This window comes from Heterocephalus glaber, unplaced genomic scaffold (assembly GCF_053883595.1).
Source record: "Heterocephalus glaber isolate CG9 unplaced genomic scaffold, H.glaber_assembly_v1.0 deba00001472, whole genome shotgun sequence".
Taxonomy (NCBI): Eukaryota; Metazoa; Chordata; class Mammalia; order Rodentia; family Bathyergidae; genus Heterocephalus; species Heterocephalus glaber.
Genome location: NW_028258315.1, coordinates 82,312,667 through 82,324,820, shown reverse-complemented (window position 1 = coordinate 82,324,820; position 12,154 = coordinate 82,312,667). Strand labels below are relative to the sequence as shown.

General features: G+C 37.3%; 1 protein-coding gene across 7 annotated transcripts in view; it reads right to left on the bottom strand.

Moving 5' to 3' along the window:
• Positions 1-2,760: 2,760 nt before the first annotated feature.
• Efhb (EF-hand domain family member B) overlaps positions 2,761-12,154 on the bottom strand; it is a 55,848-nt gene continuing 46,454 nt past the window's right edge. For 3 of the 7 annotated variants that reach the window (XM_087182224.1, XM_087182227.1, XM_087182225.1), the window contains one exon: positions 5,201-5,921. In XM_087182224.1, the coding sequence (XP_087038350.1) occupies positions 5,748-5,921 (174 nt within the window). In that variant the 3' untranslated portion in view covers positions 5,201-5,747. The other 4 variants (XM_087182226.1, XM_087182223.1, XM_087182220.1 and 1 more) reach the window with 3 other exon arrangements.

Below are 12,154 nucleotides of genomic sequence, written 5' to 3'. Positions count from 1 at the left end.
CCATTTAAACCAAGTCCCAGGTTCAGCTATTATGAATTGTGCTGCTCTAAATATGCATGTATCACTGTAATATGATGTCTTTAACTCTTTCAGGAAGATATATCTAGGGAGGGGAATAGCTGGGCCAAATGGACTTTCTATGTTTAGCTTTTTGAAGCCTCCACACTGATTTCCACAGTGCTTGTACTAGTTTACATTCCCACTAACAATGAAGGGTTCCTTTCCCTCCCACAGCCTCCTCAGCATTTTCGGTTACCTGATTTCTTGATGGTAGCTAGTCTTTCTACAGTAAGATGAAATCTTGATGTGGTTTTAATTTGAATTTTCTGATGACCAGTGGTGTTGAACATTTTTTTCCATGTATTTATCGACCATTTGTACTTCTTTTGAGAAGTGTCTGTTCATGTCAGTTGCCCGGTTTGGGACTTGGTCTTTTATATGGGGAGGTCTAATTTTTTGAGTTCTTCATATATTCTAGATATTAGTCCTCTGTCCAAGGAATAGCTGGAAAATGTTTTCCCACTGTGTAAGTCCCATTGGGCTGGCTATTTCCTTTTCTGTGGAAAAGCTTTTTATTTTGATGTGATCCCATTGTTGATTCTGTGTTATCTCTTGTGCAACTGGCCTTCTGCTCAGAAAGTCCTTGCCTACACCTGTCTTTAAGAGTTTTACCTATTTTATCTTTAAGCAAATTGTTTCTGTTTTAATATTTAGATCTTTGGTCCATTTTTGTTTTAATTGAGTGCATGGTGAGAGATTTGGGTCTAGTTAAATATTTGGTGGTTAGGCAGTTTTCCCAAGCACTGTTTGTTAAAAAGGCTACTTCCCTCCAGTGTAAATTTTTGGCTCATTTGTCAAAGATCAGGTAGATGAATGTGCTTGGAACCTGTATCCTCTATTTTGTTCCACTGATCCACATATTTGTTTTTTTGTTTGTTTGCCAATGTCATGGTGTTTATCACTGTAGTTTTGTAGTATAACTTGAAATCTGGAATTGCAATTTCTTCTGCCTTGCTCTTGTTACCCAGGATTGTTTTTGCTATCATAGTTCTCATCTGGTTCCACATGGATTTTAGGATTGTTTTCTCTAGTTCTGTGATGAATGGTATTTTGATTAGAATTGTGTTAAATCTGTATGTCAGTTTTGGAAGTATGGCCATTTTGACTACATCCAGGAACAGGAGATATCTCCACATTCTGATATCCTCTTCAATCCCCTTTTTCAGAGTACCATAGGTTTTTTTGTAGAGGTCTTTCATTTCCTTCATTGGGTTAATTCCTAGGCATTTAATTGTTCTTGATGCTAATGTGAATGGTATTTCCTTAATTTCTTTCTCAGTGAGTTTATTACTGGTGTACAGAAACATTATTGATTTTTGTGTGTTGACTTCCTATCCTGCTATGCTACTGAATTTGGTTATTGATTCTAGGAGTCTTTAGGTGGAATTTTTTGGGTCTTCTATGTAAAGGATCATATTGTTTGCAAATAATGATAATTTGACTTCTCCCTTTCCTGTACATATCCCTTTTGTGTCTTTCCCTTGCCTGATCTGGCTGTTTTGAGAATGACATGAACAGGGTTGGTAATAGCAGACATCCTTGTCTTGTTCCTGGTTTTAGAAAGAAAGTTTTCACCTTTTCCCCATTTAATATGATGTTGGCCATTGGTTTGTCATAAATAGCTTTTATCAGATTGAGACAAGGTCTTTGTACACCTATTTTCTTCAGGGTTTTTACCATAAATGGATGTTGGATTTTGTCAAAGGCTTTTTCTGCATCAATCAAGATGATCGTGTGTTTTTTTCCGTGCTTCTGTTTATGTATTATTTATTGATTTGCTTATGTCGAACCATCCGTGGAATGAATCCTTTGATATGATGTATTGACATTAGTTTCTCCCTGTGAATTCAAGTCTGGGAAGCTTATTCAAATTTGAAACATCTCTATGCTGACATTTTATTACTGGATATCCTAATAATATCATTTATTCTCATTACAGAACGCCTTATATACATTGTACAATGTGGCTAGTCATAATTTGAAATGAGAAACAGAATAGAAAGTTAATTTTCTGACTTGTAAACCATTATATTCAAGTTGAAAATGTACAGTTCAGATCCATATTATAGCCTACAAGGAGCAAAATCTAGATGGTCTGCCAGTGATATGTGAGGAGGACACATGAGGTTGTACTGAGGGAGCAGGTTTTTTTCTTAAGTGAGTCAGGCTGGGCATGGTGGCACACACTTGTGATCCTAGCACTCATGTGACTGAGGCAAGAGTATTGCAAGTTCAAGACCAGCTTGGGCTACATATTGAGTTCAAGGCCAGCTTGGATTATATAGAAACATCTTGTCTAAAAAAAGAAAAAACAGGTCAGGACCATCCCAAAAGATGGTTTATCTATTGCCTCAAGGTCAATAAGCATGTGCCTGCTTGTCTATAGGATGATTATTTAAGCCCAGAGGGTTAAAAGAACATGAATTTGGAAAATATTTCAAGAGAATGCTTATTATTCTCTAATCCTACCATTTTCTTACATATGAAAAGAGCTCCACTACCTGTAAGCCTAACTTTTTTATATAATTGGTTTTTAAAAGATAAACAAAATTTTTTTTTGGTACCAGGGATCAAACTCAGGACCTTGTGCTTGCAAAGCAGGCAGCAGAACCACTGAGCTAAATCCCCAGCCCCTAGATAAACAAATTTTTAATGAAAAAAGGAAAAATGTAAAAAATCCAAGATCTTGTTTTTCTGGTCCAGTTTTCTGTCTGCTACATAAACATGAATCCCTTTACTATTGGTATTTTTTTTATTAAATTCTTTTATTGGTACATTGTAGGTATACAATACAATTACATTTCTCATTGGGAATTGTACCTTTACATAATGCATCTTGGTTCTTATTTTTTCCCCATTCCTAGCCCTCCCTTCACGCCCTCCACCCTTCCCTATTTACAAAGACTTTATTTCCATTTTTTCCATTTCTCAGCATTTTTCCTTTCCCTTCTTTCCTTTCCCCTGCCCTTTACTATTGGTATATTACCACATCTCTGACAACCTATGACATAAATTACAGTTCAAGTTTACTTACCTGCTGGGTGTGTGGTGCATACTTATAATCCTAGCACTCTAGAGGCAAGAAGATAGTGACTTCAAGATCAGGCTGGGCTATATAGTGAGATCTTGTCTCAAAATAAAAGAAACATCTGGATGTAACTCAGCAGTAAAGCATTTGTCTACCATGTACAAGGCCATGGGTTTCATTCTCAGCACTTTGAAAATGAATGAATGAATTAATGAATGACCTACATAATAAATTTATTATAAGCTTATTTTTTTTCCTGGAGACTGGGTAAAGCAAATTTTAAACCATAGATCTCTTATTTATTTATTTATTTATTTATTTATTTTTATGCTGAGACTTGAACTCGGGGCCTTATATGTGCTATGCAATTGATCCATCACTGAGCTACTCCCCCAGCCCCGGTCTTTCTTTTTAAAGTAAATTTAGACCATGGTATAACCAAAATACCTAAGTCAAGTAGTATTTTTTCATACTAATAAACAACAAATTGCTCAAAATCTACCAGAAAAATACTAGTAGAATGCATAGTACTGATCATTTGATGACTTAAATTATGTTAGTGACAAAGCTTCAATGATTAAAGATATTGAAGAAGACACTAGAAGATGGGAAATTTCCCCATTTTCATGGATCAGCAGTATTAACATTGTTAGAATGGCCATATTACCAAAAGTGACCTACAGAGTCAATGCAATCTCCACCAAAATATCAATGGTATTATTCACAAAATTAGAAAAGAAAAAACAACCTAAAAGTCATAGAAAACACAAAAGACCCAGAAGAGCCAATACAATTCTGAACAAAAGGAGCAAGCCTGGAAGCACCACAATGCCTCACTTCAAATTATACTACAAAGCCATAGTAACAGCATGTAAACAGTATGGTACTGGCACAAAGATAGATGCATAGACCAATGGAAGAGAGCACAGGACACAGAAACAAATCCATCCAACCACAGCCATCTGATTCTGAACAAAGGACCCAAAAATGTTCATTGGAAAAATTATAGCTTCTATAGATGGTGCTGGGAAAACTGGATACCCACCTGGAGAAGACTGAAACTAGAGCCCTCTTTCACACCCTGAGCAGAAATCAAGTCAAAATGGATCAAAGACCTAGGCATTAAGCCTGAAACTTTGAAAGTGCTGAAAGAAAACATAGCAGAGAGCCGGGGATTTAGTTCAGTGGTTCCAGTGACTGCCTTACAAACACAAGGTCCTGAGTTCAATCCCTGGTACTCAAAAAAAAAAAAAAAAGAAAATATAGGAGAAACACTTGAAGCCATAGGCACAAGAAAAGAGTTCCTGAATAGGACTCAAGAAAATAATACCAAGAATCAACAGATGAGACTACATCAAATTAAAGTTTCTGCACAGCAAGGGCAAACAACAGAGTGAAGAGACAGCCTACAAAATGGGAGAAAATCTTTGCCAAGTACATTTCCAACAGAGGATTAATATCTAGGATATATAAAGAATTCAAGATGGGTGTGGTGGTGCACACTTGTAATTCTAGCACATGAGAGGCCGAGGCAGGAGGATTGCCAAAAGTTCAAGGCCAACCTGGGCTACATAGTTGAGTTCAAGGCCAGCCTGAACTACATAGACATTGTCTCAAAAAAAAGAGGCACTAATAATAAAAATGCAATAAATAAATAAATAAATAAATGAAAATAAAAAAGCAAGCAAAAAATAGAACTACACTAATAGGCAAAGGGCAAAAAGTGAAGATGCAGGAGTTGAGGATAAAGTGTCTTTTAAAAAAAAACTTCACTTGTGGATTCAGCCCATACTGGCACCTGTTTGATATAGGGAAATACACTCTCCTGGTATTACAGTAATAGCATTGCACCCCATCTGGCTTCAGCATCACATTTGTACATCAAAGAGCCAAAGCATAAGGGAAGCAATGGTTGAGCACAATTTGCTTTAATAACCCTCTAAAGCTACATGTAATGACGGGTCAGGTGTATTCTCTTCAGACACATCAATGGTAGCATATTTCCTGGCCATAGAAAGACATTAAGAACTGATGGTCATAGGGCCAGGGATTTAGCTCAGTGGTTCTGCCTCCTGCCTTGCAAGCGCAAGGTCCCGAGTTCGATCTCTGGTACCGAAAAAAAAAAAAAGAATTAATGGTCATTATGTAATTGTTGGAGGTCTAGTTTTTGCTATCTAAATTCTGATCCTTGTGATTGAATTTATTTTCCTCAGATCCTAATAAACGCTAATAAAGACTAAAAACCTTCAAAGCTTAAGTCTTTTCATAATGAACCCTAATAATGAAATGGTGAAGGCAAAGTTTTATGAACTCAAAATCACAAGCCAGACTGAATTTCAGACAACCAACTAAAATGTATGGAATTCTTCACTCTACTAAGCACTACCTAACTTCTGATATCACTCTGAACTCTGTCTTTGTTAGAGCTGAAGGATGACTCTTCAATCATTTGTCAAGTTCTTGGGTGATTTATAGAAAACATTTTTTTAAATATTGAAATCCAAGATCTAATTTATTAACAACACAAAGGTGTAATCAGTGTATGAATCCAAACAGAATGTCTGCTGAATTTTAACATACCTAAAATCAGAATGGGCAAACACTTTAGTTGTACACAATTTAATAATTATTTTATTTAAACTCATGAATGCCACAAACATCACATGGATTTTTTACACTTGACCTGGTCTGCATGCTGTAGCTCATCTAGAACATTTCTGATGTTTTCAACACAAACTTCTCCTCTTTGATGTTTTTTTGATGCAAGATTCCACACATTTTCAAATTCTTCTTCAGAGAGCTTGACGCCAGTGTTACATAGTATCTCTGCAATCTAGAAAAAAGTATTTAAGGATAGACTAAAATATGCATGTTTTTAAAAATATATTTTAAAATATCTTTATAACATCAAAGATTATGGATAGTTATACCACAAATGTGTGCATATATGTGTAGGTAGATATTTGTATGAGCCTGTGTATATAAAATGAGAAAATATCATTGTACTTTTATCTCAGGAATCATTTTCTATTATGAATGTAGGGTATCCAGCTGTACTAACCAATATATATAATTACTTTCAATTCTAAATGTTACTGATTCTTTTATAGAGAAGCAGCAAAATTCTAGTAAAAAGTGTAAAAGATACATGATTTACTAGATTTGACTTTGATCTGAGTTATTTATTGTCATTATGATTTTGCATATCCTGAGTAAGCTCCTTGGATATTTATCTTCTCTGCTCTAAATTTAAATATATAGAGAGAGAGAAAGGGGTGGGGAGAAAGAGAATGTGAACCCAGGGCTTTTGCATAGAGCTACATACCTAGCCCTTTTTTTTTTTTATTTTGAAACAAGGTCTTGCTAAGTCACTAAGTTGCCTAGTCTGGACTCAAACTGGAGATCCTACTGCCTCTGCCACCTAGAGTGCTGGGATTACAGATGTGCATCATTGCATCCATCCTAAAACAGATATATTTATAAAAGATATCTAACTGGCCTGCTGTAAACTTCAATTACAGTCAATGATAGTGCAAGTACCAGAAAGATAATGCATATGTAATCAATCGAGCACACTAGTGGCTCAGCACACTGAAAACTAGCTCATTGGTTATTGATAACCTCTCTGCTGTGATGACTATTAAAAGAAATGAATAGCTGGACATGGTGGCACATATCTGTAATTCCAGCATACTAGGAGGCTGAGTCAGGAGGATTACAAGTTCAAGTCCAGCCAGGGCACCTTGGCAAGGTCATTGCAAGACACTGTCTCAAATTTTAAAAGGATGGCGAAGGATGTAGCTCAGTGGTGCTGCACCTGCCTGGCAAGCGCAAGATCCTGAATTCAATTCCCAGTACTGAAAAAAAATAAAAAATAAAAAATTAATTCTGAAATTTAAAAAGGGAGGTAGGGGTGGTGGTAGGGATAGGATGGTAGGGATAGGTCAATGTGAAGGCCCTAAAGTAAATTCCCGGGACAGTAAAAAAATAAAAAAGAAGAATGAATGAATGAATGAGAAGAGGGAATAAAAAATCATGTAAATAAAATTTTAAAAATAAACTAAATTTGAAACTTCCAGGAAGATAGTGGAGTGGTGAACAGCCTCTCTAAGATTTGGTGTCCAGATGCTGTAATATAGCAATGTGAAGAAGAAAAGAAGGAAGGAAATGGGTCTTCAGGACCCAGCAAGGATCTGAAGCAAGAATTGAAGCCCATGGGGAGACCAAAGAGAGAGACCTCAATGCAGAAGGAGATGGCAAATAGCACTTTCACCTGAGCCCTGACTTACTGTATGGGAGGGATGGCTCAAAGCCGCAGACACACAGTGACTACTGGCTACCCTAGAGGCCTCCATGGAGAAACACATTACTGTAAAGAGCAGTGGATGCAGTGGACTGCAGTGGCTGGTGAGTTATTTGGGTTCAGATGTCCCACAGGAGAGGGTGACTGGCCAATAGCCATCTTGGAAAGGGGCCAATTGAGCTCAGAATGCAGAGCAGCTGTGGGCTGGCTCCATCTAGTGGCTCCCAGTGTCAGATGAGGCAAAACGAAGTTCAAGTCAGGAGGAGATCAGGAGCCAAATTCAAGCCAGCAGGAGGCACACAGACTGTTGCAGGCTGAACAAATCCAGTTCCAGCCTCACAGCCAGAAACCAATCTGAACTTCAGTGAAACTAAAGGTACAGGCTTACTGGGATTATCCACTACTCTGCCATAAATCTATGGCTGGTTTGCTGTGATTAAGCAACATGGATCTGGGATCTGTCTGCCCAATCTGTCTACCAAGGACAACAGAGGTACATCCTGAAGTAGATATTATTTTTCTTTTCTTCTTTTTTGTTTTCCTTGATTTTTCCTATTTTTATATCAGTGTGAACATTGTTTTCTAGCTTGTTCTTCTTGTTGTTGTGTGCTGTCCTTGTTTTTATTTCTTCCTTCTCTCTTTCCCTCCTATCTTCTTCATCATTTTCTCAAGTTTTGCATAATTTCCTTTGTCCTCCGCCTTGCTGCTTTTTTTTTTTTTTTTTTTTTTTTGGAACCGGGGATCAAACTTGGTCCTTGTGCCTGCAAGGCAAGTGGTGGAACCACTGAGCTAAATCCCCAGCCCCCAGCCTTGCTTCTAATCTCTTCCTCTTCTTCTATTTCTCTATTTTTCCCCCAACCTCTTTTAAAAGTTCTCCACTGAGGGTAAAATTGCCATACTGAGGGAATATGTACTGTATACAATTTTCTGGTTTGTTTTAGATCTCATTATATAACCACAAATATAATCCATACAGTTAAAAGGTGCCAAGTTAATAGTTACCACATTTTGTCATTTTCTAGGCTGTGTTTGATACTATTTTTGTTGCTGATTATACTATTTTAGCCAAGGTGACATAACTGTTCTAATCAGTCATTCTTCCTGGTATGCCAAGACTGAGACTGCCTAAGCATCAAAAACTATTATGGGCCAGTGCCAAAGAATCAGGGGCTAGGCCATATAGGTGGCAACTTCTCATCCTCAATAAATTGAAAAGAAGGAATATTGCAACAGACTCAAAACCCAAAAGCCAGCTACACCTGGAAGACATCTCTGAGAAGTAGTCATTTTCTAAGGGTTCTCAACACTAGCAATAAAGCTACCTGCCATAAGCAATTTACAAGCATCAACCAACAAATTAAACTAAAAAAAAACAACCAAATGAGAAGACACCAAAGCAAGATGAAACCCCAGATTTCTAGCTCACCAAAAGCAAACCCAGGAGGCAATGAGGTGAAACAATTTGAAAGCCACACACCTGGACTCTCTAAAGCAGTAACAGCATAAGTAACAAGGCAAATGAATGAGGATTTAGAAAAAATCAAAACGGGGCCAGGGATTTAGCTCAGTGGTTCTGCCACCTGCCTTGCAAGTGCAAGGTCCTGAGTTTGATCCCCAGTATCAAAAAAAATCAAAACAGAAATAATTTCTCAGCTAACTACAGAGATGGTGGCTATAATGAAAGACATGGTTAGTAACTCTAAACCAGACACAGATATTTTAAAAATAGAGGAGTTTAGAAAAATGATGGAAACCATGAATTCCCAACATAGGAAAGAAATGGAATCCATGAAACATATTCAAACAGATATTCAGGAGATTAAAAATTCCACTGAAAGTATACAAAGCAGAATGAGCCAATGTGAGCACAGAATATCAGATATAGAGGACAGGACTGTGGTTAGCAATTATGAAAAGAAAGGTTTCTTAAAAATAGCAAGGGACAATGAAAAATCAATCCAACAGCTGCTAGACGATGGAAAGAAGAATAACATAAAATGAATGGGAGTCAATGAAAAAGCAGGAAATAGTGCAAATGACATTTTTTTTTAAAAACTTGTCCACAGGGCCAGGGATTTAGCTCAGCAGTTCTGTCACCTGCCCCCCAAGCACAAGGACCCAAGTTTGATCCCCAGTACCAAAAAAAACCCAAAACCTGTTCACAGAAGTAATGGTAGAGAACCTCCCAGCATGGAAAAAGAATTTGATAGACCAATAAATAAGACATAAAGAACTCCCATTAGCCATGTTGTAAAAAAAAAACTATACCAAGGCATATAGTAATCAAAATTCCAGAAATTCAACACAAAGTCAGAATATTAAAAGCTGTTAGAGAAAAAAAACAAATCACCTTTAAAGGAAAACCCATCAGAATAACAGCAGACTTCTCAATATAAACACTTAAAGTCACAGAGAGCTTGGAGTGATGTATTTCAAGCCCTTCAAGAAAACAACCTCCAACCCAGATTGATGTACCCCACAAAACTATCTTTCAAAATTTATGGAGAAATAAGATAGGAACACCTGAAGAAATTCATAATCACCAAACCACCACTCCAAAATATTCTGAAGGACATTCTAGAAAGAGATAATGAAGACTACAATTCTCTGAACCCCAACAGAATGAATCCACTAGACAAGGCAAGTAATTAAACAGAGAGGGAAAAAAGAGGGAACCAACAACAGGAAAATAACATAGGACTGGGGATTTAGCTCAGCAGCACCACGCCTGCCTTGCAAGCACAAGGTCCTGAGTGCAAGCCCCAGTTCCAAAAAAAAAAGCAAAACGACAAAAAAAACTTGCAACAATAGGAAAATAACATGACAGGGATAAGTCAGTACATATCAGTTATAACCATCAATTTGTTTTAATTATTATTTTATTGGTACATTTTAAGTATACAATATAATGACATCATCATTGGGAATTTGCACCTTTACATAATTTCTCTTGGTTCTTATTTTTCCCCCTTCCCCTGCCCTCCCTTCAACGCCTCCATCCCTCCCTGTTTACAAAGACTTTGTTTCCATTTTTCCATTTTCTCATATTAATTTCATTCCCTTCTTTCCTCTCCCCTACCCCTCCCACTTCCCCTTCCCCTTTGCCCCTTTTTTTCCTATTTCACATTATCTATTATACCTTTTATCCTTATTTACACTTTCAGTTTCTCACACTAGAGAAAGTATTGGTATTTATACACGTGTGTCCTATTTATTTCACTTAAGAGTATCACCTCAATGTGCATCCATTTAGCTATAAATGTCTCTAATTTCTCATTTTTTATGGCTGAGTAGTACTCCATTTTATTAAAAAATCACATTTTCTTTATCCAGTCTCCAGTTGATGGGCAATTGGGCTGCTTCCAAGTTTTAGCTATTACAAATTGTGCTGCTATGAACATTATAACCATCAATGTTAATGGTTTCAATTCACCAATCAAAAGAAATAGACTGGCAGAATGGATCAAGAAGTAAGATCCAACAATATGCTGCATACAAGAAACACATTTAATTCAAGAAGAAATTAATAAGCCAGGCTTGGTGGCACACGCCTGTAATCACAGCACTTGGGAAGATGAGCCAGGAGGATCACCATGACTTCAAGGCCAGCTTGGGCTACCCAGAGAGTTCAAGTCCAGACTGAACTACATAGTAAGACCCTGTGTCAAAAAAGGATGAGGAGGGGGGAAGAGGAGGATGGGGGAGGAGGAGGAGGGGGAGGAGGAGGAGAGGGAGGAGGGGGAGGGGAGAAGGAGGAGGAGGAGGAGGAAATTAATACACCGAAAGTCAAAGGATGGAAAACAATACTCCATGTAACAGGAAACTAGAAAAAAGCAGGGGTAGCTATTCTATTTGCAAAGTGGATTTCAAGCCAAGACTGATTAAGAGAGACAAAGAAAGCCACCACAGCCTTGTAAGTGAGAATAATCCAAGAGGAAGAGATAACAACTATTAATATATATGCACCAAATACCAGCACACCCAACTATATAAAAATATTAATGAATGTGAAAAATCAAATAAGCACTAAGACAACTGTAATGAGGATTCTCAATACCCCACTGTCAACTAGATCAACTAGACAAAAAAAATCAACAAAGAAATATCAGAACTGCACCAAACTTTTGAACAAATGCACTTAATAGAAGTCTGCAGAGTGTTCCACGCAACAATATCAGAATACACATTCTTCTCAGCTGCACATGGAATGTTCTCCAAAATAGACCACATACTAGCTCACAGAACATGCTTAAGTAAACACAAAGGAACTGAAATTATCCTATGCATACTATCAGACCATAGGGCGGGAGATTTAGCTCAGTGGTTTCACCGCCTGCTGCACAAACTCAAGGACCCGAGTTCAATCCCCGGTACCAAAAAAAAAAAAAAGTTCCAGACCATAGTGCAAAGAAATTGGAAAGCGATGGCAAAAGAAACCACAAGAACTTTATAAACAAATGGAAATTAAATAACAACCAATGGGTCACAGATGAAATTAAAGAAGAAATTAGACAGTTCCTACAAGTAAATGATTAAAAAAAAACCTACAGAAAATTGGAATAGTCTTTAGTTCAATCTGATAAAAGCCATCTATGACAAAGCAACAGTTAACAACATACTAAATGGACTAAAACTGAAAGCTTTCACTCTAAAACCAGGAACAAAACAAGGATCTCCACTGTCACCACTGTTTTTTGTTGGGTTTTTTTTGGTACTGGGGATCGAACTCAAGACCTTTTGCTTGCGAGGCAGGCACCAGAACC